Below are 27,978 nucleotides of genomic sequence, written 5' to 3'. Positions count from 1 at the left end.
TTTTGAGGCAATTTTGAGAACCTTCATCAGACACTAGAGGAGGTATCAATATGTAGAAAAACAACATACTGTATATCAAAAACATAAATTAAATGACATAATAACTTACGTAGCATTACATATACAATCAAGATTATTTGTAAAATCACTTTCCTTTTTTGTTTTGATATTTGGTAGCATGAACAAAAGTCATGAAAAGTATACATAACTGAAAATTAAGGTGGACAAAAAAAATCTAGACTTAAAATGATAATAGAAATGATACGACAGCATGTAATAAAAAAATCAAACAAATATTCTCATATATACATAGAGTTAGATTTCAATTTTTATCAGATCCTTTTCTTGTTTGTTCAACAACATGTGTAAAGCACCAGATGAAGGGGGCTGTCCACTACTTAGATATTGATTACCTTTCAATGGGATGGGTTATTCATATCAGATCGGCTGTGTTCCCACACCCAACATCCCTATGAATCAGCTGTTTACAGCTAAGGTGGCTGATGTCGCACACTAATACATCTGATGTTGATGACTCATCCAAGGTCAATACCACACTCATGGCCGAAAGGGTTGGCACCCTTGAAATTATTCCAGAAAATTAAGTATTTCTCCCAGAAAATTGTTGCAATTACAAATGTTTTGTTATATACATGTTTATTTCTTTTGTGTATATTGAAGTACAAAAAAACAGAGAAAAGGGCAAATTGGACATAATTTCAAACTAAATCCCCAAAATGGGCCTGAAAAAATTGTTGCCACCTTTTTAAAATTGTTTTTAAACAACTTTGTTTCAAGCATATGATGCTCATTCAAACTCGTCTGTGGCAAGTAACATGTATGGGCAATATGATAATCATACCTGAAACCAGATAAAAAGGGGAGAAGTTGACTCAATCTTTGCATTGTGTGTCTTTGTGTGCCACAGTAAGCTTGGAGAGCAGAAAAAGAAGAAGAGAACTGTTTGAGGACTTGAGAACCAAAATTGTTGAAAAATATCAAAAATCTAAAGAGTAAAAGTCCATCTCCAGAGATCTTGATGCTTCTTTGTCCTCGGTGCGCAACATAATCAAAAAGTTTACAACCCATGGAACTGTAGCTAATCTTCCTGGACTTGGACGGAGAGAAAAATTGATGGACATTTGCCACGCAGAATAGTCTGGATGGTGAATAAGCAGCCCCAATCAAGTTATAGAGAAATTTAAGCTGTCCTTCAGGGTGCATCAGTGTCAGAGAAAACTATCCGTTGACATTTGAATGAAATGAAACACTTTGGTAGTAGACCCAGGAGGAAACCCACTGCTGACACAGAGACATAAAAAGCTAGAATGCAGTTTGCCAAAATGTATGTGTGTAAGGCAAAATCCTTCTGGGAAAGTGTCATGTAGATGTATGAGACCAAGATAGAGATGTTTGGTAACGCACATACCGTAATTCTTCTGTTTACAAAATATGGAATGATGCCTACAAAGAAAATAACACAGTTACAGTCAAGTATGGTGGAGGTCCAAAGATGTTTTAGGGCTGTTTTGCTGCCTTTGGCACTGGGTGCCTTGAGTGTGTTCAAAGCATCATGAAATCTGAAGATTTATTAATGGATTTTGGTTCACAATGTACCGTAGTGCCTGGTGACAGAAACCTGCATCATAGGTTATGAGTTTTTCAACAGGACAATGAAACCAAACATACTTCAAGTTCCCAGAAATGGATGGAAACAAAGCTCTGGGGAACTCTGAAGTGGCCATCAATGTGTCTGGATCTAAATCCCATTGAACACTTGTGGAGAGATCTTAAAATTGCTGTTGGAAGGGAGGCGCCTTTCAAATATGAGAGAATTGGAGCAGTTTGCAAAAGAAGAGTGGTCCAAAATTCCTATTGAGTAGTGTAAGAAGCTTGTTGACGGTTATAGGAAGTGATTGATTACAGTGTTAGGTCTCGAGTTCCGCCGCTGCACAGGGGGAATGTCGAACCACCTCCGCTGCGGTCTCCCATTCTTCTCCAGCCGCAGTTGATCCTGCTAGGCGGAGATGTCGGTCCCAGCATCTGGCTAAGGCAGAGACTGTGCGCTTGGTTACTGCTGCCCTTCCAGGCTCAGCCATTGTAGCCAGTACTGGTCAGCGGTGAGCAGACGCTTCTGGGACTAAGTCCTGCATGCCCAAGGGAAGACCTCTCATTGGAGGTCAGGGGTCACATGCTCAGGTCCTGTTGCAGCTCCTATTCGTCCACTAGGAAGGTCCTGAAGAAGCTATTATAAAAGGTTTGCATGGCCGCATGGCCATGCGCTAGTATCAATTGTGTTTGGCTGTTGCCAGTGTATACTCTAACTTTCAGGACTCTGAACATTTTTTATTACCTTTTGTGCATTACTGCCCTTTTCCAAAATGGTGTCTTTGGTCTCATGTGCACTGTGTCTTCCTGCTATAAAACTCCACCCCAGCCTTCAGTCTGTGCTAGAGTATTCTGCCTTGCATCCAGCTCCTGACTCTGTTGACTCCCTGGCTATATACCTGCTCCTGTGAATCTGTTTGGTGATCCTGCTACTCTGCTCTGAGTTCCTGCTGCATACACCAGTTTCCAGTAATCCTCCTTCATCTGCTGCTCATGTTTACTTCCATCTGCATTTGCTGGACATGTAAGCTGTTGCTGCTCTGCAAAAACCTGAGACTATTACCCAGGCCTCCCTGGTTGTGCTAAGATATTATTTGAACTGCCTTATAAGCATATCTATCTGTGTTTGGACTAAAACAAGGACTTATTCGTGTCAAGTATCCTCAAGAATAACTGTGCTTCATAGACTTTCTGCGTGATTGCATTTTCCTCTGAAGTTTCCTATAGACTGCTAAGCTGCGTTTAATATTTACACCAAGTGTTGTGGACTTGAGTTTCTCTCTGCACCTGTTTGAATCACCGTGTGATAATATAGACTTTACCACTTTTAAAACTGTGTCCTGTAGTTGTCTTGTTCCACGCAAAGAGTCTCCTGAGTTATCCCCTATAATTATTACAGGATACTCTAGCCCCAAAAGAGGAGACTGCTGGAACAATGACTGCAGAGAGCAGATTAGAGCAGGTGTTTTCCATAATTAGATCACTGCAGAAAGATGTGGAAGGTCTGCAAAAGAAGTTTGGAAGCTTTGAACACAATCAACAAGTGTTTGGACAGACTTTGCAGGACTTAAGCACCCGCATGGCAGCCCAGGAAAACAAACTTGCTGGCATAGAGTCCCAGTATGGACGGGCTTTTCAGGACATAAGCACGCAAATAGCTGCACAAGTGACTTTACCCTCTGGGCAACCGCCACCAGCTAGCCCACCTAAGTTGCCCCCATTCAGATTTAATGGTGATCGACAAATTTCGTGGCTTTGTGAATCATTGTATGCTATATTTTGATGTGCATGCTGACTGTTTTCCTAATGATAGATCCAAAGTATTGTGTGTAATAATGTTGCTGACCGCACGAGCGCTCGCCTGGGCGAATCCGATGATTGAGTCTCGTGACCCACGGTTGAATAACTTGGATGATTTCTTGGCCGCTATAGCATTAATGTTTGATGACCCTAATCGCCGTGCAACCGCTGAATCTGCTTTATTGTCTTTACGCCAGGCTAAATGTTCTGTTATTGAGTATGCCACTGAATTCAGGAGATTAGCGGTAGATACCAATTGGGACAGTTATCCACAATTGCCTATTTTTAAAAGGGGTCTGTCTAGTATTGTAAAAGATGAACTAGCTCGCTCTGAGTCACCACAAGAGCTAGAGACATTTATACAGCATTGTGTGCGCATAGACATTCGCCTTACTGAGCGTAGGCAGGAGAAGTTTGCTGCATATAACCGTATTTCTAACTTTTCCCTTCCTTCCAAAGAGCCTGCAGGTAAAACATCTTGGGAGGAGGAGGCGGTGCCCATGCAAATTGATTCCGTTCAGAGGCGCGAGATCAATGAGCGCTGGGAGCATCGCCTTCATGAAAGTCTATGTTTCTACTGCGGCCAGTCTGACCACTTCTTGATCAATTGTCCTAAGGCCATGTTCACACGCTGCGGTTTTTACCGCGGAACCGCCGCGATTTTGATGCTGCGGGTCCGCAGCAGTTTCCATAGCGTTTACATTAACATGTAAACCCTATGGAAACCGCAAACCGCAGTGCACATGCTGCGGGAAAAACCGCGCAGAAACGCAGCGGTTTACAACCCGCAGCATGTCACTTCTTTGTGCAGAATCGCTGCGATTCTGCACCCATAGGAATGCATTGAACCGCTTACTTCCCGCATGGGGCTGTGCCCACGTTGCGGGAAGTAAGCGGATAATGTGCGGGTGGTACCCGGGGTGGAGGAGAGGAGACTCTCCTCCAGGCCCTGGGAACCATAAAATAGTGTAAAAAAAAGAATTAAAATAAAAAATGAAGCTATACTCACCTCTCAGCGCTGCCCGCGGCCGTCCGGTCTCAGTTGCTGTGCGAATAGGACCTGTGGTGACGTCGCGGTCACATGACCGTGATGACGCCGCGGTCACATGACCGTGACGTCACGAAGGTCCTTGTCGGCACAGCCGCTTGCAGCGCCGGGGAGATCGCGACGTCAGAGGGTGAGTATAGCCAATTTTTATTATTTTTACCATTACTATTGATACTGCATATTGCTGCATATGCAGCATCAATAGTACAGCAGTAATCCCGCAGCGGAAACCGCGGAACAAACCGCGATAAATCTGCAGGGATAACCGCAGCGGTTTTGCCCTGCAGATTTTCAATTCCGCTGCGGGATTAACCCGCAGAGGAACCCGCAGCGTGTGAACATGGCCTAAGTGTCCTAGATGGCCTAACAAGGTGCTAGCAGCAGTAGGGGAGTATGACAACTGTGATGATGAATCTGACATCTCTGAATGTAGCCTGCCTTTAAACGCTGTATTCCATTCACTTTCTATGACTTCACCCCCCCAAGGAGCTTAAGGAAAAGAACTCTCACTGTTCTCTCCCTATTAAGATCCTGTGTTCAGGACAGTGGATTTCCAGTGCAGCTATGATTGACTCTGGTGCAGGTGGCAATTTCATGGATATCGCATTTGCCAAGGAACATGGTATTGGAATTCAGCAAAGAGCCTCTCCAATTACCATGGAAACAGTGGATGGGTCACCTTTAATCTCTGGGCCTGTGGATCAGGAGACCGTACCCCTTGAAATTTTGTTGGAGCCTAATCATCAGGAGCAACTTTCTTTCTTGCTAATTTCTTCTCCTCATTTTCCTGTGATTTTAGGCATTCCTTGGTTGTGTTCTCAGAACCCAATTATCAACTGGGAGACCAAGGAGATTATCTTTCCAACAAGGAGCAACTCAGCGTTAACAGAAGCTGTCCCTGAGTCCACGGCTACGGAACCACAAGTACAGGTATTTTCTTTACCTCCAGCATATAAAGAGTTCTCAGACATCTGTGACAAGAAGAATGCAGCTGGGGCAGCTATTCCTTTTGGTAACGTATACCCTTTGGCGGCACCTGAGCTTCAAGCCTTAAAGGAGTATATTGATGAAAATCTGGCCAAAGGCTTCATACGTCCTTCTTCCTCACCAGCAGGGGCACCTATATTTTTTGTAAAAAAGAAGGATGGGACCCTGAGATCCTGTGTTGACTATTGGGAACTCAATAAGGTAACCTTACAAAACCGTTACCCTTTGCCTCTGATTCCCGAATTACTGGAAAGAGTCCGCCATGCTAAGCTGTTCTCTAAACTGGATCTTCGTGGGGCTTATAATTTGGTGCGTATTCGTCCAGGGGATGAGTGGAAGACAGCATTCAGATGCCGGTATGGACACTTTGAATATCTCGTCATGCCCTTCAGGCTTTGTAATGCCCCTGCAATGTTTCAACACCTCGCTAATGACATTTTCAGAGATTTGTTGGACCAGTTTGTGGTGATCTATTTGGGCGATATACTAATCTTTTCAGACTCTTTACAGGAACATGAAGAACATGTCAAAACTGTTTTAAGACGTCTGAAAGAGAACCATCTGTATATTAAGGCGGAGAAATGCGAGTACCATCGTTCTGAGATACAGTTCTTAGGTTATATCATCTCTCCCCAGGGGCTGAACATGGAATCTGGTAAGATTCAGGCTATCCTTGACTGGCCGGTACCCAAGAACATTAAGGAGGTCCAACGTTTTATTGGTTTTGCAAATTTCTACAGACGCTTCATTCGAAATGTTTCTGATATTGTCCGTCCCATTACTTCCTTGACAAAGAAGGAAAAGCCCTTTAAGTGGTCATCACAGGCTCAAGAAGCTTTTGATCGGCTTAAGATCTGTTTCACATCAGCACCACTGTTGATACACCCAGATCCAACACTTTCTTTCATTGTGGAGGTGGACGCTTCTGATAATGCTTTGGGGGCTATTCTCTCCCAAAGAACTGGAGAGAAGGGTCTGCTACATCCTTGTGCTTTCTTTTCCTGTAGACTAACCTCAGCAGAGAAGAATTACAAAGTGGGAGACAAGGAATTGCTGGCTATTATTGCGGCTTTCAAAGAATGGAGGCATCATCTGCAAGGAGCTGCACAACAGATCATAGTGCTAACTGACCATCGCACTTTAGAGTTCCTTAGATCTGCTAGATGTCTTTCTCCTCGTCAGGCTCGTTGGAACTTATTTTTAAATCAATTTAACTTTGTTATCTCGTACCGTCCAGGTTCTCGTAATGGGAAGGCTGATACTTTATCCCGAATCCATGCTGCGGATTCCGTACCTGGAGCCCCGTCCAAGACCATTCTATCTGATGCCAATTTCAACAGAGTTATCCACGATCAGGACTTGTGGAAGGAGTGCAGGGAGGCCTATGACAGTGATGTATTTCTGGCCAACCCACCTGTGGATATTAATCTTGTCTTTAAGGGTGGCATGTGGTTCAGAGATCAACGTATCTACATCCCTGAGGTCGTCCGTCTGCAGATCCTCAAGTTGGTACATGACTCCAAGTTGGCTGGTCATAGGGGGGTACAGAAGACACAAGAGTTCCTGAGCCTATTCTTCTGGTGGCCAACTTGCCTGAAGGATACCAAGGACTATGTTCTCTCTTGCGAGGTATGTGCTCGTTACAAGACTCCTCATGTGGCACCTACGGGTCTTCTACAACCATTACCTGTTCTGTCCCGCCCTTGGGGGTCTATATCAATGGACTTTATTGTGGAGCTGCCTACATCAGGGGGCATGAATACAATCATGGTGGTAGTTGATCACCTGACTAAAGCTGCTCATTTTGTTCCGTGCACCGGCCTCCCCTCAGCTAAAGATACAGTGAACTTAGTTATACAGAATGTCTATCGGTTGCATGTGGTTCCGGATGAGATCATCTCTGACCGTGGAGTACAGTTCACTTCAAGATTCTGGAAGGGGTTTTGCTCTGCACTCAATATTAATGTCTGCTTTCTGGAGGTTCTGAAGGAATCCCTGACCACAGCTCAAGAACGTTATAAGAGATCGGCTGATAGATTCCGTAAACCTGCACCCATGTTCAAGGTAGGAGATTCCGTGTGGTTAGCAACTAAGAATCTGAAGTTAAACGTTCCTTCACAAAAAGTTAGACAGAAATTCATTGGCCCTTTCAAGATCAACGGTATTGTGAGCTCTGTGGCCTGCCGGCTGAAGCTGCCTAGGACTATGAAGGTACATCCAGTTTTTCATGTATCTTTACTAAAGCCTGTATCTCCTAATACCTTCCAGGGACGTGTGGTGCCACCTCCGCAGACTGTGGTGATTGATGGGCAAGAACAATTTGTGGTGGAGGAAATTGTTGATTCCAGGATTCGCAGGAATCGGCTCCAATATCTGATAAGATGGCAGGGATATCCTCCTGAGGAAGACTCTTGGGAACCTGTGGAAAACATCAATGCCCAACAGAAGATGTCTCGCTTTCATCAGAGATTCCCTGAGAAACCAGGTCCAGGATCGTCCAGAGGCCGCTTCTAAGGAGGGAGTAATGTCAGGACTCTGAACATTTTTTATTACCTTTTTGTGCATTCCTGCCCTTTTCCAAGATGGTGTCTTTGGTCTCATGTGCACTGTGTCTTCCTGCTATAAAACTCCACCCCAGCCTTCAGTCTGTGCTAGAGTATTCTGTCTTGCATCCAGCTCCTGACTTTGGTGACTCCCTGGCTATATACCTGCTCCTGTGAACCTGTGTGGTGATCCTGCTACTCTGCTCTGAGTTCCTGCTGCATACACCAGTTTCCAGTAATCCTCCTTCATCTGCTGCTCGTGTTTACTTCCATCTGCATTTGCTGGACATGTAAGCTGTTGCTGCTGTGCAAAAACCTGAGACTATTACCCAGGCCTCCCTGGTTGTGCTAAGATATTATTTGAAGTGCCTTATAAGCATATCTATCTGTGTTTGGACTAACACAAGGACTTATTCGTGTCAAGTATCCTCAAGAATAACTGTGCTTCATAGACTTTCTGCTTGATTGCATTTTCCTCTGAAGTTTCCTATAGGCTGCTAAGCTGCGCTTAATATTTACACCAAGTGTTGTGGACTTGAGTTTCTCTCTGCACCTGTTTGAATCACCGTGTGATAGTATAGACTTTACCACTTATAAAACTGTGTCCTCTAGTTGTCTTGTTCCACGCAAAGAGTCTCCTGAGTTATCCCCTATAATTATTACACTACCACTCAGTCATATGTGGAGAGTCTGTTTAGCTCTTGGGCTCTACACTCAGGCACTCACACTAGTGTCAGTGGGGGCAATTAGCCTTGGTTTAGCATCTGGTTCCTTCATGTGTGCTGTTAGCACAGAAGAGTTCCAGAGCAAGCACCACCCTAGTTAGGGTAATAGTTTTCTGTGTACAGCGCGACTCTGTGAAGCAACAGAGGTCGCTTACATTTCACACGGGGTGAGGTTAGTGTCCATCCGCCATTGCTTAGCAGCAGGTATCTCTGCACGGTTCGAACGCACCTCGTATCTATTTCTCATTACTCGGTGCGTTCCGCTAGTCCTAACATGCAGTTATTTATTCCAAAGTGTGTGCAACCAAATATTAAGCTGAGGATGCCAACAATTTTGTCCTGCCCATTTTTGGGGTTTCGTGTGAAATTATGTCAACTGTGCCTTTTTTCTCTTGTTTTTTGTTGTTGCTCCAATACATACATAGGAAATAAACATGTATAACAAAATGTGTAATTGCAATATTTTCTAGGAAAAATACTTAATTTTCTGAAACAATTTCAAGGGTGCCAACACTTTTGGCCAGAGCTGTTTATGCTGGGACAGGAAATATTTAGTTTGCATTTAGTTTAATATTAATCAATTGCTATTCTTGTGTTGATTTCTGTTTTATAGTTTTTCTAGAATTTAGGCATAGAAGAATGTAAATGCTAAACCCTATTAATGTAAATGTAAATTGCAGCTTTGAGCCAGGCAATTGATGTATAGTTGGAGCATTGACTTCTTAGAAGGAAGAAAAGAAGAATAGGTTGAATCCAGAGAAAGTGACCTTCTAAGAATCGAATGTATTGGTTTTTCTTGCCTTCCGCAATGGGTTTACTACAACCTTGACTCATTCGTACTTATCAGTAATTGCCAAAATCTTTATTTGTATTGACCAATGCAAACAAAGAAAAACGAACAGTTCAGTCTTATTTATCAAAACATTTCAATTGCATTCAAGCTCACCAATCACACTGCAGTGTACAAGCTGTTCCCCTGTCAGACCAATTCTCCCTTTTCATCTGTTTTTTATATCGTAATTGGTTGTAGCACAAATGGAAAAGTTTTGTAGTTTTTAAAAGTTATTTTACAGTATGTACCATATATTGGTTTATCCATTTTTATAATTTGTTCAATAGCAAGCAAAACTATGTGATCTGTATGGTTCCAATTAAGGTGTCCATGATTTCACAGACACCCTTACCGAAACTAAACAGACCCCAAAATAGGTAAAGGGATCCATGATGGAACAAATACAGTTTTCAAAACAGCTTCTTTCCTGAGGATCAAGAGCTTTGTGTAAATTTTGCCTAAATCTGTCATATATGATACAATCTGCTGAAACATTATTCCCACACTTGTATCTGCTCTTTGATATAGAGAGCTGATAACAAACTGTGATCATTATAACTCGTATAACAATTAATAGTTTTCTATGGACTCCGAATGTAATTAAAACACCAGAACCATCATAGTACATGAATGCAGCCTCTGCCATATACAGTGGGTACGGAAAGTATTCAGACCCCTTTAAATTGTTCCCTCTGTTACATTGCAACCATTTGGTAAATTCAAAAAAGTTCATTTTTTCACATTAATGTACACTCTGCACCCCATCTTGACTGAAAAAAGACAGAAATGTAGCAATTTTTGCAAATTTATTAAAAAAGAAAAACTGAAGTATTACATGGTCATGAGTATTCAGACCCTTTGCTCAGTATTAAGTAGAAGCACCCTTTGAGCTAGTACAGCCTGGAGACTTCTTGGGAATGATGCAACAAGTTTTTCACACCTGGATTTGGCAATCCTGTTCACTCTTCCTTGCAGATCCTCTCCAGTTGCGCCAGGTTGGATAGTGAACATTGGTGGACAGACATTTTCAGGTCTCTGCAGAGATGCTCAATTGGGTTTAGGTCAGGGCTCTAGTTGGGTCAGTCATGAATGGTCATAGAGTTGTTGTTAAGCCACTCCTTTGTTATTTTAGCTGGGTTCTTAGGGTCATTGTCTTGTTGGAAGGTGAATCTTCAGCCAAGTCTTACGTCCATTGCACTCTGGAAGAGGTTTTTATCCATTTTATCTCTGTACTTGGCCGCATTCATTTTTCCTTCAATTGCAACCAGTCGTCCTGTCCCTGCAGCTGAATAACACCCCCATAGCATGATGTTGCCACCACCATATTTCACTGTTGGGATTGTATTGGACAGGTGATGAGCAGTGCCTGGTTTTCTCCACACAAACCACTTAAAATTATCACTAGTGATGAACGAGTGTGCTCGTTACTCGGGTTTTCCGAGCTTGCTCGTGTGATCTCCGAGTATTTTTGGCGTTCTCGTAGAATATGTTTGTGTCTCCACAGCTGTATGATTTGCTTCATGCAGCGATTGCCTGTTTGATAGGGAATCCCCACATGTATTCAGGCTGTCTAGCAGCCGCAAATCATGCAGAAGCGGCGACACAAACATAATCTACGAGCACGCCAAAAATACTCAGGGATCACCCGAGCATGCTCGGAAAACCCGTGTAATGAGCACACTCGCTCATGACTAATTATCACCAAAAAGATCTATCTTCGTCTCATCAGACCAGAGAATCTTATTTCTCATAGTCTGGGAGTCCTTCATGTTTTTTTTAGAAAACTCTAAGCGGGCTTTCATATGTCTTGCACTGAGGAGAGGCTTCTGTCTGGCCACTCTGCCATAAAGGCCTGACTGGTGGAGGGCTGCAGTGATAGTTGACTGTGTGGAACTTTCTCCCATCTCCCTATTGCATCTCTGGAGCTTAGCCACAGTGATCTTGGGGTTCTTCTTTACGTCTCTCACCAAGGCTCTTCTCCCACGATTGCTCAGTTTGACTGGACAGCCAGGTCTTGGAAGACTTCTGGTGGTCCCAAACATTTTCCATTTAAGGACTTTGGAGGTCACTGTGCTCTTAGGAACCTTGAGTACTGCAGAAATTCTTTTGTAACCTTGGCCAGATCTGTGCCTTGCCACAATTCTGTCTCTGAGCTCCTTGGCAGTTCCTTTGACCTCATGATTCTCATTTGGCCTGTCATTCACTGTGAGCTGTTTTGTCTTATATAGACAGGTATGTGCCTTTCCAAATCAAGTCGTATCAGTTTAATTAAACACAGCTCGACTCCAATGAAGGAGTAGAACCATCTCAAGGAGGATCACAAGGAAATGGACAGCATGTGACTTAAATATGAGTGTCTGAGCAAAGGGTCTGACTACTTATGACCATGTGATATTTCAGTTTTTCTTTTTCAATAAATTTGCAAAAATTTCTACATTTGTTTTTTTTTTCAGTCAAGATGGGGCGCAGTGTGTACATTAATGAGAAAAAATGAACTTTTTTGAATTTACCAAATGGCTGCAATGAAACAGAGTGAAAAATCTAAAGGGGTATCAATACTTTCTGTACATACTGTACATTTGTGTATCATGAACCTTCAATTCCCAGTATGATCTCAACATTACTAAGGGAGTTGTTATTAACAGCCATCATCAGACTGCAGCACATACAGGAACTGTATTGATTAAACATCTATATATATAATTGTCTAAGGGTACTTCCGTCTGTCCTTCTGTCTGTCACCGTTATTCGTTCGCTGATTGGTCTCGGCAGCTGCCTGTCATGGCTGCCGCGACCAATCAGCGACGCGCACAGTCCAGAAAAAAATGGCCGCTTACTCCCCGCACTCACTGCCGGCGCCCGCATACACCGCTCACACAGGGTTAATGCCGGCGGTAACGGACCGCGTTATGCCGCGGGTAACGCACTCCGTTACCGCTGCTATTAACCCTGTGTGTCCCCAACTTTGTACTATTGACGCTGCCTATGCGGCATCAATAGTACAAAATGTAATGTTAAAAATAATAAATAAAAAAAAAAAACCTGCTATACTCACCCTCCGCCGCCTTTCTCGCTCCTCGCCACGCTCCCCGGACCGCTCCATTACAAGCGTCAGCTTGCGGTCCGGTCCCGTCCCAGGGCTGGTGTGCGGCAAGGACCTGCCGTGACGTCACGGTCATGTGACCGCGACGTCTTCATAGGTCCTGCTCCCACCAGCCCTGGCACTTGCAATGGAACTCTGCTTCAGGAAAATGGCCGCCGCGATCTCGATCTGCGCACGCGCAGCATCCAGCGGCCATTTTCCTGAAGCCGACCACTACCATCTGCACAGGATCCCAGGAAGAGAAGAGGCAGGACGCAGAGGAGCAGCGACAAGAATGGTGAGTATGATACACTACAAGGGGCCCTCGGATTGTTAGGTGAGTATGTTTATTTTTTATTTTTTGGCCCTATACGTGCCTCGGTAATATACTACGTCACTGGGCAATATCCTACGTGGCTCTGCTGTATACTACAAGGCTGGGCAATATACTACGTGGCTGGGCAATATACTACGTGGCTGGGCAATATACTACGTGGCTGGGCAATATACTACGTGGCTGGGCAATATACTACAAAGCTGGGCAATATACTATGTGGCTCTGTGCAATATACTACGTAGCTGCGCAATATCCTACGTCGCTGTGCTGTATACTATGTAGCTGGGCAATATACTACGTCGCTGGGCAATATACTACGTGACTGGGCAATATACTACGTAAATGGGCAATATACTACATGGACATGCATACTCTAGAATACCCGATGCGTTAGAATCGGGCCACCATCTAGTAGTATTATAAATAAACAATTTGCATCCACGTACTGTATATTTAAGGTGGCATCTTCTTCTGCAATTTGGACTCATTCTCATCCTTTTTTTTTCTCTATCTAATCTGGATTATGTGATGGCTTTTCACATACACAGCTCCCTTTTTGTGTCCCTTTTATGGTATATTGTCTCAGCACTGTACTCACCTATAAAATTTTGCTTTCACACTATCTACCGGTATATTATGAACTGCCACACTGCCTGCCCTAACAAACTAAATATGCTATACCATCCCCCATCTAATCTATAACTGACACATTGTCTACTCCTATAAAATATTTCTGACATGCTGACCCCTTATGAACTCTAACCTCCACATTGTCTGCTCTTATGAACTATAACTACCACACTGTCCTCCCTTATAAACTATAAGCAACACACTATAACTGCCACATTGTCCGCTCATATGAAATATGACCTCAACACACCTTTTTATGAACAATGACTACCACACCAGCCTGCCTTATGAAAAATAACCACCATACCATTCCCACTTATTACTACCACACTGTACGCTCCAAAAAAATATTGCCTTCACACCATCCCCTTGTGAATTACAACTGGAACACCATCCTCCTTTATGAACTATTGCCTATACACTGTCTCCTCTCCTCTCTTTACAGTTTTTCTGTCCCTATCTTCATCATCTCCCCATCTTCGTTGTCCGCCACCCACACTGCCCACTGTTCACACTGCACACCTACGCTGCCCTCTTTACTGTGCTTCACCTTTAAACCTCCCATCATGCTCTCCTCTCGCCATACTGTGTTTCCTCCTCACACTGCCCCTCATGCTACCACCTCTCCATATTGTGCTTCCTTCTCACACTGCCCACCCATGCTCCCGGCTCTCAATAATGTTGTCTCCAACTATCTCTCCCTCAGTATATTGTAGTCACCCACCACTTTACATTAAAAATCCCTCGAATCTTCGTCTTCACTATTGAGCGCATACATTTCCTTCATCTTTGGCCCCTCTGCAGCGCTGCAGTGACACCAGTAGCATGAAGAACTGCCCTAATCACGCTGCTGGGGCAGAGAGTTAATTAGTGCTTCTCGTCCTCTGCAGCTTTGGCGTTTATACCTCTTCGTGTTTTAAAGACATGAACGCAATTTTAAATGAAGAGAACTAAATCGACATCTTGCATTTTACTGTTTCACCGAACCAACTGTAATTTTTTGACAACTAGTTTGGGTAACCCTGTAAGAACCTTCCGATTCCCATTGCTACTTTTTTGTAATGTTCAGTACTGCTGGTGACAAATGGAACACAGGCAGGCTAGTGAATTATGTTAGTAACTGACATTGGTCATCTGTGTACCTGCACGCTGGCAATCACTAAATTGCAATACTGAATGCAGTGACTCACTAAGGCTAAGTTCACAATAGCTTTTGGGGGCTTTTTGGAGGGCTGCGAACATCCTCCATTAAGCTCTGCTTACTTCTGCACACTTCTGCATGCGTCCTGCGTACCTATCTTTAACATTGGACCTGCGAATGTATGTGGATTCGTTATTTTGACGTGCCCGCCGACCACACGGCGAGCGCGTCAAAACGATAGGTACGCAGGATGCATGCAGAAGTGTGCGGAAGTAGGCGGAGCTAAACGGAGGAAGTACGCAGCCCTCCGCAAAGCCCCTGTATGCTAATGTGAACCCGGCCTAAGAAAGATGCAGGGGAGTCGCAGGCAGTTGGTTAATAATATATATTTTTCTCAAATTGTGCTCCCCACGGAGGTATAAGGTAGTGCAATCACCTACGTCTGCCAACACTTTTCTCCTGCCCCTTCTGCAGTCTATTATTGATGGTGGCCAGACTACTAGACAAGGAGTGCAGTGCTTACAAACTGTTTGCAGCAGAGCTTGCAAAAGAAGCTCAGTGGCACTCCTCAGATGCTGAAAAAAGCAATAGCAGAATCGGGGAGCAGACAGTTCAGGCCAGTGGCACAGCCAGTCATCAGAAGTGCATCGTCCCCTGGCAAGAAGGAAGCCAGGAGGAAAGGGAGTGGTGCACACCTGAGGAATGAGGATGGGCTTTTTTTGTTCTATCACTAAGGCTATGTGCACACGTTGCAGATTTTGCTGCGGATCCGCAGCAGATTTGACGCTGCGGATCTGAAGCTGTTTTCCATGCGTTGTACAGTACCATGTAAACGTATGGAAAACAAAATCCACAGTGCACATGCTGCAGAAAAAAACGCACGGAAACGCAGCGTTGTTTTTTCCACAGCATGTCAATTCTTTGTGTGGATTCCGCAGCGGTTTACACCTGCTCCTCAATAGGAATCCGCAGGTGTAAAACCGCAGGTGGAATTCGCACATAAACCGCACAAAAAACGCAGTAAATCCGCAGGTAATCCCCAGTGCAGTTTACCTGTGGATTTTGCAAAAACAGTGTGGAAAAATCCGCACACCAATCCGCAATGTGGGCACATAGCCTAATACAATTATTTTTGCGTATGTGCTTTCAAAATGTTAAGGTTTAGCTTCTGTGAACTTGAAAAGTGTGATCATGTTCTGCATCCCATAATGCTGTTAAGTCTTTTGCTCTTCTGAATGTGAAACTTACAAATTCTTATTGTAAAATGTATGCTTGAAAGTTATGAGCATGTTTTTCCAAATAGGATTCTTCTGCTAGGAATGTTGCTTCAGATAGAGATTCATGTTACCCTAACTAGTCATCATAAAAAAGATGCAGATTTATTTTCTTCTACACTTGAGATTGTTTGCTTTGCACAAACTTCACTTCATTGCAACATTAGTAATGTGTGACTATAGCTTAGTTACAGCGTCTGTAGAGAGTCTGCGGTAATCTGAAAACACACCTCCCATCTCCTCATTGGTTCAGACTACTGCTAATTACCTCCTCCCTGCAGTTCTGATTGGCTGCTGTATGTTGTCCATCATAAATTCACTAGTACATCAGTGCTTTGTGAGCCGATTGTTGTGAAAAAGCACAAAATGTTTATAATATGCACACTCGTAAACTGAATTAGAAGATCAGGTTTTTGACAAACATTTACTAATGGAAACCTGGAGCAATGCTTTAACCTTAATTTCCCTTTGAAAAGAGTAAATCAACATTAAAACATTTTCTGTGTAATGATGCAAACCTGCTGGCTGTTGATTTGCAATAGTTGAAGCCATTCTTTTTTTTAGCAAACAAATCTGTTTTACCCTATTTGATGTGCTAAATAGACTTTGGATTGTGAAGTGTTTGTTCAGAAGTATGATTCATTTCCAAGGTGGACGTTTCTCCATTTTCTATGTGTTTGGATGAATACGATGGTCTTATTAAAATATAAGCATCATTCTGAGCTTTTCTGTTTTAGCATGTAGTTGTGTATTCAGGATGCATCCATTACCTCTCGTACCATCTATGAAGACAGTGTCCTTAGCAGACAGTAGTTAAGGTTAACAGATGGCACTAAGTTTTTACCATACCGATGATGAGGCATAGGTTTCCTACTGCATACTGCAAAAACATCCTGCTTCCATAGAATGGACGTAGGATCTAATGCCTAGTATCCTGTTGTAGCAGAACACTTTTTTCATTGTGCAGTTAAAACCCTATGTATTACCAACTATGTGACAACACTTCAAAGAAACCGCACTTAAAGTACAATTCTTGTCTTTTTCAGAAGAGTAATCTTGAGTCTTATGGCTCATTATAAAAATATAATTGGCTATTGGATATAACACTTGTAAACACAACATTAAAGGGTTATTCCCAAAAAACAAGGTAGCCCCAACCATAGGACAGCTAATAACTAGCTAATAGCTCCAACAATTCTAAGGTTGGTCTCCTGGATGGAGCGAAGGTGTGCATGAACAACCTCCTCTTCATTCATTCGCTTTGGGATTGCTGGATACATCCATGATCTGGTCTGAACTATTTACAGCAGTCCCAATAAAAATGATTGGAGTAATAGCCGAGCATGCTCACCTCCGTATTGTTGATGACAGGGATGCAAAAACCGGTTCTAGGGTTTCCAGACCAATGATGTAGGGATCTTTAGGGGTCCCAGCGTTCGCACACCCAGCAATCGGCAAGGTATCTCCTAGGGGATAACTTGTTTTATTGGGGAAAAGAATAACACTTTAATTTGTTTGTGCATAAAGTATGACAGTATACTAATGATCACCCTAGTAAATTTGTGAACTCCCTGCCTTGCGCTTCATAAAAGTGCACTGCGGAGGCCAATGCACTGATTCTGTGCCGCTCCTTACTGTGCAGCCATAAAGCTCTGTGTGCTCCTGTGCAATGATCTTCTCTTATGGAGTCAGTGCTTCCAAGGAAGAATACATACAGCTTTTCACCTTATACATATGCATGATTTCTTTCAGGAGAAATTGTCCATTATCACCATTATAGCAGGTCACCGCCTGCTTTACCGTCGTAGACATTTATCTTATTACCTTGCTTTCAATTTTCTTTAGGAATCAATCATGCTATTGATTGATGACAAATGTATACCAAGCATGTTCCTTTCTGAAAATTTGCATTCATTTTCCAGGACACTGAGGATATTAAACTTTACATTAAACTTTCTAATGTACTTTGCATTTGAATTGCTCCCCATTTTCCATCTTGTATCTTGATGTTAGTGATGGAATGCTTGTTGTATGCATACAAAAAATAAAAACAGTGTAGCTGATGAGCACATTGCAATGAATCTGTGTAGATAAGAGTAAAAATAAGCTCGATTCCTAGAGATGTCTGCTGCCTCCGAGGAGATTACCTAGCCCAGCGCTTTTCATACTGAGAGACCGACATCACTGGCAAAGTTTCCCCAGTTGTTAGTGAGGCGCAACTGGGGAGGCCGTTTTGACAGAAGTGATTATATGGTGCACAGGCCTTTCACTGGCTACAGCAATATCTGGTGTAGCAAGATAACTGACCCCTCTTCTGCTTATGTCAATGTTCAGCTGAGTATAGGAAAGACATTTTATGAGAAATGAAGGCCTTGAGCAAATGTTGCCATGAACAGTCAATGGTGAAGCACAGACCTTCCTTCACCATGTTCTGACTGGTTAAGCTCCAGTTAGTCCACAAAACCACAGATATGTGATCAGCCTCATAGATTGTAATAGATATATGTTCTATCCGAGGAAAACTCAGAACACGTCTGTGACTCATGGACGTCTGAATGAGGCCCAAGAGTTGGATATAGATCAATGTGGTTTCCTCATCTGGGACCTACACCTGTCACACAAACTGTGAACCATCAATCAAGCTAAAAGGGATGGTGCTTGGTGGGGAAATAACCTCAAGAGGCAGACACTTGGGAAGTGCTCTGTTACATGCATAGCACCCAACGCTTCATTTGCATTTGAATTAAGACATTGATTTCTCAGAAATAAAGCAACAGATAGAAGATAAACAGGTGTTGATGGCTTTACCCATACATGTGGTTTGGGAGGAGGAAAGGTGGATCTCCCTGGCAGATTTACTTTAAAATTTGCTCTACTCACTGTCACCTATGTATGATGTAGGTTTCGTAGGGGTACCGTTTTTCCTTGTTTAGAACATGAGCTGGCACAAGGGTTTTGGAAGCCAGGCTTTGCTCTCTTGGTAAAAGTGTATGCAAGATGCCTTTGTCCAAGCAGAAATGTCAAAGGCTCACACCTAGGGAACCAGTACCCTGCTCTTTACTTAATTCTCTGCAGATAGGTGTCTTTGCTATTTGAAGGAGATTCTTTTTTTTTGGCTAAAATCCCTAGTCATGATGTAAGGTTCATTGCAATAGGTGGCACTATAAAGACAGTTTTCAACCTTCTGGAGAAGAACTAATTTACAGATTTGCATGACTTGTTTTTCATATCAGTTTTATTTTTATGCCTGATTTTAGTCATTTTTAGAGATATATTTTTTATATAGAAACTGTTCTCGAAGTGCTTGCATTGTTTTCATAGGTCCATCCTTTCTTGTTTTTCAGATCCCAACTGTAAACTAGACGATAAATCTGAAGATGGTGAAGCGACAGATTGCAAGAAAAGGCAGGAGGAGGGGGAAGAACTAGAGGAAGAAGCCGCTCACAGCTGTGACAGTTGCCTTCAGGTGTTTGAGTCGCTGAGTGATATCACCGAACACAAGATCAGTCAGTGTCAGCTGACAGGTAAATAACTCTTATTACTGGCTGACAATTTCCGTTCATCTTCATTTGACCTTAAATGTCTCCTTGTAAGCAGTTTCCTATACTTCAGTGTTTGGTTGTAGAAGGGCACTTGTATGCAGCTCAGTCATTGCACTGATAACTTGTATGACCTTTAAGAATGTCTGTAAAGATGTATTGAAGATACTATTGCAAGCAAATTGCTGCTTGCTGAATGTTATATATCCAATGTCACAGCTGTCCGTTCGATGTTGAAGGAACGGTTTATACAGGCTTCTTATCAGTATGTGGGGTAGACACTAGCATCCTTGCCTTGCCTCATATAGATGTAGCACATTTACAGCCTACAGGCAGTCCCTGAGCTACGAACATCTGACTTGCGTATGACTTGTAGATAAGAACGTAAGATGTGAAAAACGTCAACAAATGCTTACCTTATTTCTCACCTCTCCAGCCGCCTCACTGCAATCCGTTCCACTTTTGTCTGCCATCGCTCGCTGCATGTTCACTATAGGACAGGTCTTCCATCGGCATCTAGGCCACTGGGTGTTGTGAGGTTGCGGCGTTGTGACGTCAAGAAGTGCACCGCATCCTTACGATGTGCACTGACCTCCGATGCCTGGACACAGCTGGAAGTCCTGGCCTAAAGTGAAGAAACTGGAGATGTGGCGTGTAATAGCATAAAGAAGTGGATCCGATGGTAGGCAGCGAGAAGCTGAGCAACTAGAGTGGTGAGCAAAATAGGTCAGTATAAGGTTTTGGGGTTTATTACAAACTAGCTGTACTACCCGGCTTCGCCCGGGTTAATGACTGCTGTTAGCAAGATAGAATGTGTTAACAAAAATTTATTCTGCACACAAAAACCACAAAACAAATAGATAGAAATGTAATTATTAAAAGGCAAAAACTAAGCTAATAGAAGCATTTCACAACATATATTAGCTTTGTTATACTGAGAATGTCTTTGTTGCCTATATTAACCAATCAGAGCTCAGATTAATTAACTGTAGCAAAATAGAAGCTGAGCTGTGATTGGTTGCTATTGGCAGCCTGATAAATCCCCAGCCAACAGGAAGCCCTCCCCCCTGGCAGTATATATTAGCTCACACATACACATAATAGACTGGTCATGTGACTGACAGCTGCCAGATTCCTATATGGTACATTTGTTGCTCTTGAAGTTTGTCTGCTTATTAATCAGATTTTTATTTTTGAAGGATAATACCAGACTTGTGTGTGTTTTAGGGCGAGTTTCGTGTGTCAAGTTGTGTGTGTTGAGTTGCGTGTGGCGACATGCATGTAGCGACTTTTGTGAGATGAGTTTTGTGTGGCGACATGCGTGTAGCAACTTTTTGTGTGTCGAGTTGCATGTGACAGGTTAGTGTAGCAAGTTGTGTGCAGCAAGTTTTGCGCATGGCGAGTTTTGCGCGTGGCGAGTTTTATGTGTGGTGCCTTTTGAGTATGTGCAAGTTTTGTGTGAGGCAACTTTTGCATGTGTTGCAACTTTTGTGCATGTGGCAATTTTTCTGCGTGTGCAAGTTTTGCGTGTGGCGAGTTTTCCATGAGGTGAGTTTTGCACGTGTGGCGAGTTTTGCATGTGGAGAGTTTTGCGCGTGGCGAGTTTTGAGCGGCGACTTTTGTGTTTCTACTTTTATGTGGCAAGGCTGGTGTATGTGTGGTGAAATGTGCGCTGAGGGTCGTATATGTGTTCGAGCACGTGGTAGTGTGTGGCGCATTTTGTGTGTGTGTTCATATCCCCGTGGTGGTGTGGTGATTATCCCATGTTGGGGCCCCACCTTAGCAACTGTACAGTATATACTCTTTGGCGCCATCGCTGTCATTCTTTAAGTCCCCCTTGTTCACATCTGGCAGCTGTTAATTTGCCTCCAACACTTTTCCTTTCACTTTTTCCCCATTATGTAGATAGGGGCAAAATTGTTTGGTGAATTGGAAAGCGCGGGGTTAAAATTTCACCTCACAACATAGCCTATGACGCTCTCGGGGTCCAGACGTGTGACTGTGCAAAATTTTGTGCCTGTAGCTGCGACGCCTCCAACACTTTTCCTTTCACTTTTTCCCCATTATGTAGATAGGGGCAAAATTGTTTGGTGAATTGGAAAGCGCGGGGTTAAAATTTCACCTCACAACATAGCCTATGACGCTCTCGGGGTCCAGACGTGTGACTATGCAAAATTTTGTGGCTGTAGCTGCGACGGTTCAGATGCCAATCCCGGACATACATACCTACATACATACAAACATACACACATACAGCTTTATATATTAGATATACCTGTATGTAATCTCCTGTATATAGTATATACCTGTGTGTCATCTCACCTATATATAGTATATATCTGTGTGTCATCTCCTCCTGTATATAGTATATACCTGTATGTCATCACCTGCTATACATAGCATATACCTGTATGTCATCTCCTCCTGTATATACTATATACCTGTAGGTAATCTGCTCCTGTATATAGTATATACCTGTGTGTCATCTCCTCCTGTATATAGTGTATACCTGTATGTCATCTCCTCCTCTATATAGTATATACCTGTGTGTCATCTCTCCTGTATATAGTATATATCTGTGTGTCATCTCCTCCTGTATATAGTATATACCTGTGTGTCATCTCCCCTGTAAATAGTATATACCTGTGTGTCATCTCCTCCTGTATATAGTATATATCTGTATGTCATCTCCTCCTGTATTAGCCCTCGTTCACACGTTATTTGGTCAGTATTTTTACCTCAGTATTTGTAAGCTAAAATGGCAGCCTGATAAATCCCCAGCCAACAGTAAGCCCTCCCCCTGGCAGTATATATTAGCTCACACATACACATAATAGACAGGTCATGTGACTGACAGCTGCCGGATTCCTATATGGTACATTTGTTGCTCTTGTAGTTTGTCTGCTTATTAATCAGATTTTTATTTTTGAAGGATAATACCAGACTTGTATGTGTTTTAGGGCGAGTTTCATGTGTCAAGTTGTGTGTGTTGAGTTGCGTGTGGCGACATGCATGTAGCGACTTTTGTGAGATGAGTTTTGTGTGGCGACATGCGTGTAGCAACTTTTTGTGTGTCGAGTTGCATGTGACAGGTTAGTGTAGCAAGTTGTGTGCAGCAAGTTTTGCGCATGGTGAGTTTTGCGTGTGGCGAGTTTTATGTGTGGTGCCTTTTGAGTATGTGCAAGTTTTGTGTGAGGCAACTTTTGCATGTGTTGCAACTTTTGTGCATGTGGCAATTTTTCTGCGTGTGCAAGTTTTGCGTGTGGCGAGTTTTCCATGAGGTGAGTTTTGCACGTGTGGCGAGTTTTGCATATGGAGAGTTTTGCGCGTGGCGAGTTTTGAGCGGCGACTTTTGTGTTTCTACTTTTATGTGGCGAGGTTGGTGTATGTGTGGTGAAATGTGCGCTGAGGGTGGTATATGTGTTCGAGCACGTGGTAGTGTGTGGCGCATTTTGTGTGTGTGTTCATATCCCCGTGGTGTGGTGATTATCCCATGTTGGGGCCCCACCTTAGCAACTGTACAGTATATACTCTTTGGCACCATCGCTGTCATTCTTTAAGTCCCCCTTGTTCACATCTGGCATCTGTTAATTTGCCTCCAACACTTTTCCTTTCATTTTTTCCCCATTATGTAGATAGGGGCAAAATTGTTTGGTGAATTGGAAAGCGCGGGGTTAAAATTTCACCTCACAACATAGCCTATGGCGCTCTCGGGGTCCAGACGTGTGACTGTGCAAAATTTTGTGCCTGTAGCTGCGACGGTTCAGATGCCAATCCCAGACATACATACATACATACATACATACACACATACACACATTCAGCTTTATATATTAGATTTGCAGATCCTGTACCTATTTCAGTTTGCATACAAATCCAAGTTAAGAAGAAACCTACAGAACCTATCTTGCTCATAACCCGGATATCGCCTGTTCTATTTTTTTACCCTTATCTTTGGGAAAATGATTGAGGCACACATATTCCACTAAATATCAAAATGTGTACAAAACAGTTGTGTATATCTGTTTATAGATTTAGCAGAACCTTTTTCAAATGATTCAGGTCTGGTCTGCGTTTTACATTTCTATAATAAATCCTAACTGATCTGTGTTGTATAAGATCACATGTAAAAATTCTGAGAAAGAGGAGTTAACTTCTGTACTGTAATAAACGTGTACCATCTGAACACGCATGTGTATTGGGGGTAATAAGGGGTTGTAATGGATGATAAAAAATCACTAGAACCTTATTAGCACAGGACTGATTGGCCCTACAAGTCAAATATTGATAACCAAAGAGATATTGATTTATGTAGTAAGTCTCTATTGGCTTTGCACATGTGTTGTACTTTTTGAAGGCCTCTGTTTCAAATAAAATCTATATGCTTACTAGGTTTTATTTCAAATTTTATTTTTTTAAAACTGGTATTATGTGGTTTAGTCTGGGATGCAATATTATATTAGTTAATGGGATCTGTTTTAGAAAATGGATCAAAACAGATTTGTCACTGATCCTATAAAAATGGAAACCATGATGCCAATGTGAACAGAGACCCTTTTTATTTTGTGCTGATTTTCACAGTCTTTACCAAGGGGGCGTAGCTCACAAGACTTTCCTTCGGCTTCTCTGTATTACTACTATGTAAGCAATGCCTCCTTAGTAAGAACCATAACAATTAGCGCCAAATAAAAAGGATGATATCTCTGCAACCATATGGCAGATGTAGAAAAATAAAAGCAAAAGAAAAACAAAAAATGGAATACTCTGGGGAGCAGGAGGAATAAAATAGGAGCTAAAACTCGCCTCAGTTGACCTGTTGACAGGTTCTCTTTAAGCAGTTGCTAAATTTTTGCTATTGTTACTCCAGAAATACAAAATGTTTATGCAATGTAAATTACATTGTGAATATGATTACTGACTTTTATATTTTTATATCGCAATTTGTTGATTTAAAAGTTAAATACATGTCTACTGCATAACAAATTTGAAAAACAAAAAAGGAAGACGTAGTCACTTCCCCCTGCGTGATGCGACTGGTGCATTGAAACACACTGCTACTTTTTCATGCAAATCAGCTTTTAATCTTCCTCCCAGTGGTTATCTGTCTAGTCTGTGTAATACAATTCACCAGTTTAATTTACTTACCTACACATTACAAAAAAATAAAAAATCTCTTGTAAAGTACGGTACAACTTCTCCTTTACTGGTTTCAAATGCAATCCTCACCAGTACGGCTTTTGTTGTATCTGTTTGCTAAATTATTATTCCACTGCAGTATCTTCTAATAATTTGCTATTAGGCAAAGTAGCTCTGCATTAACTCATCAGTGGTAAAAGCACGGCTATGGAAGGGATCCAGCATGGCACAAGCAAGCCTTATAGCAAGTGGAAGCTGTCAGCTGTTACAGAATCAGAGGTTGTTAAGCAAACAGACAGTACTGAGAAATTCCATCAATGTGATCATATTGGTTAAACAAAGATATGGACATGGCAGATGTCCTGATATTAAAACATAAGAGACTGGATTTACAATAGGGCAATGTTACAAATTTTCTGCTTTTAATTACCATCCTATACACATTGCAGAGTGTGTTATCTAACTTTCCTAGTTACAGTATGGGTGAGTGTGAAGGATGGCACCAGAGAGATCATGTAGAATCCCACCGCTGCCACCACATATGAAGAACCCACACCTCGCCACCCTACATGATGTCACTATTATGTCCAAGGGATCACTTGGTACGCTATCCTCACTAGCATCAACGTGACATTCCGCATCCCCTGAGAACACATAAGGTCAGCTTGGCACAGTTTTACCCAGACACCCCCTGTCCACACGAGCCCAGAAAGGCATGGGGAGTAAAAGAATGTGGCCCATGCAGTCACTGACGTTGCACCACACTTGCTTACAACCCTGACAAGTTCCTTTCACTAGCACCAGTGAAACAGAGTGCTGCCATCCCGGTAGGACTGCCACCAGTTCCTTATGATATATAAACACGGTCCATTAACAGGAAGGCTTTTTGAGTATGGGTATGATTGAGGCATATTTGAAGCATGAGGGGAAGACACCAGCTATTACTGACAGGTTGAAGAGATGAGTTAGGGTTGGGATGAAGACTGTGGTGAGGTTTCGGATCAGCTGGGACGGGATTGGGTCAAGTTCACAGGTTGTGAGATCTGATTTGGTGAGTAAAGAGGAAAATTGATCTTCCATAATGCAATGGGATCTTTTCCATCTCTGCTCAGCAACCATGAAAGCCCACCTCAGTTCTTTAATCAGGCTAGTGTGCCAGTGTTGCCTGTTGATTGTTTGATCTTTGGTATGTGTGAGGGGGCAACCGATATGAGAGCTGCAGCTATTGTGGTGTTATATAAAGTGACAGCAGCATCTTGTTTGTGTAAGGAACTTATGTCTTTGAGAGGGAGAAGGCATTCAGACAGTGAGTGTAGGTCGAGGTGTTTGAGATTTGCAAGGGTGTGCAAGTTTGTGGAATGGGGACTGTGGACCTGGAGAGCAGAAGGAAGAGGGAGAGGTGAGTTAGAGATGTTAGATAGGTAACAGAGGTTGGTGAAGATGAGGTCCAACATGTGGCCATCTTTGAGAGTGGCTACGGAGGACCATTGAACAAGGCCAAAGGAGGAAGTAAGAGACAGAAACTTAGAGACAATTAAGTGGGAAGTGTCAATGGGTATTGTTGAAGTTACCCATGATGATAGTGGGGATGTTAGTGGAAAGGAAATTAAGTAGCCAATTGGTGAAGTGGTCGAAGAAGGTGGTGGCTGGCTCTGGCAGGCGGTACATTTTGGCCAGTTGGAGGTTGGAGTGGGAGTAGATGCGCACACAGTGCACCTCAAAAGAAGGGAGAGTAAAGGAGGGTGGCAGTTGTATTTGGGTGAAAGATCAGTTATGTGACAAGAGAAAACCAGCTCTTCCGTCATGCTAGCTGTTAGGGTGGGATGGGTGTGGGAAATCTGGAATCCCTATAAAAACAAGTGCAGCTGGAGATGCTGTCAGAAGGGTTGAGGCAGGTTTTGGTGATGTTGGGGAAGGAAAGTTAGTAATGAAAAGATCATGGATGTATGAAACTGTGTTGCAGACAGAGCAAATGTTCCATAGATCTCCTGTTAGAGGGACTGGGGAAGCGGGGGCCGGGCGAATAAGTATAAGGTTAAAAAAGGTAGCCGAGACCCGGAGATTTTCTGATGCTGGGGGACGGTATAACCTTATTTCTCAGCGCCTTTAAAAAGAGGAGCTGAGGAATAAGTACCCTTAACTGCCGCCATTAAAAGGCGTATTGGCCGGTGTTAAGGGGTTAATTATGGGTACAGTATTTTTTTTTTTGCTTTATTTTGTGATTTTTGAAAAATATTTTTTTTTCAACTTTTTTTCATTTATTTTTACTTTTTTTACTTAGTCCCAGTATGGGATTTTCACTTTCTGCAGTCTGATCGCAGTTGTACTGCGCATGCTCTAACTAACTTGCTTTTGCCTGGTGACCCGCATGACATCATGACGACATCGGGTCAGCATGGCCACAATCGAACCCCCGTAATGACATCGCGGAGACGCCGATCCAAGGACAGAGAGGCTTTCTTCCCTCTGCCTGCTCGCTAAGGCTATGTGCACACGTTTAGGAATTTTTGTGTTTTTTTGCTATAAAACCGCAAAAAAAACGCATACATTAAGCATCCTATTATCAGAATGCAATCCGCATTTTTTGTGCACATGCTGCATTTTTTTCCGCAGCGGAATCGCATTCCGGAAAAAAATGCAGCATGTTCATTAAAGTGCGGAATCGCGGCCATTCCGCCCACATAGGAATGCATTGATCCGCTTACTTCCCGCACGGGGCTATGCCCACCATGCGGGAAGTAAGCGGATAATGTGCGGTTGGTACACAGGGTGGGGGAGAGGAGACTCTCCTCCAGGCCCTGGGAACCATATAATTGTTAAAAAAAAAGAATTAAAATAAAAAATAGTGATATTCTCACCTTCCGGCGTCCCGCACAGCTATCCCACTCCCTGCGACACTCGCGTTCCCATGGATGCTTTGCCAAAATGACCTGTGATGACGTTTGGTCTCGTGAGACCGCTACGTCATCTGGGGTCATGCCGCAAAGCATTACTGGGACTGGAGCATCGCGAGGAGCGGGAAAGCTGCACGGGACACCGGAAGGTGAGAATATCACTTATGTTTGACAAGTGTGACCAACCTGTCAATCAGTTTTCCAAGCGATGCTACAGATCGCTTGGAAAACGCTTGCATTCTGCAAGCTAATTACGCTTGCAAAACGCTAGTGTTTAGCAGGAATACGCATGCCAATTCTGCATGCGATATACCCGCGGCAGGAGTTGCAGAATTGCCGCGGAAATTTCTGTGGAAATTCTGCAACGTGTGCACATAGCCTAATTCTGTGATTACTGCTGGC

At 42.9% G+C, this 27,978-nt stretch overlaps 1 protein-coding gene across 5 annotated transcripts in view; it reads left to right on the top strand.

The window, feature by feature from the left end:
- The window catches only part of ZNF521 (zinc finger protein 521), a 498,777-nt gene that overhangs the window by 86,207 nt on the left and 384,592 nt on the right, over window positions 1-27,978 (top strand). For all 5 annotated transcript variants that reach the window (XM_077270378.1, XM_077270376.1, XM_077270379.1 and 2 more), the window contains one exon: window positions 19,352-19,531. Coding sequence is in view for 2 of the 5 variants with exons in the window: in XM_077270376.1 (XP_077126491.1) it covers window positions 19,352-19,531 (180 nt within the window). In the remaining 3 variants the exon portion in view is untranslated. The remainder of the gene's footprint in view (window positions 1-19,351; window positions 19,532-27,978) is intronic.

This window comes from Ranitomeya variabilis, chromosome 6 (genome assembly GCF_051348905.1).
Source record: "Ranitomeya variabilis isolate aRanVar5 chromosome 6, aRanVar5.hap1, whole genome shotgun sequence".
Classification (NCBI taxonomy): domain Eukaryota; kingdom Metazoa; phylum Chordata; class Amphibia; order Anura; family Dendrobatidae; genus Ranitomeya; species Ranitomeya variabilis.
This window is presented reverse-complemented; position numbering and strand designations above follow the sequence as displayed.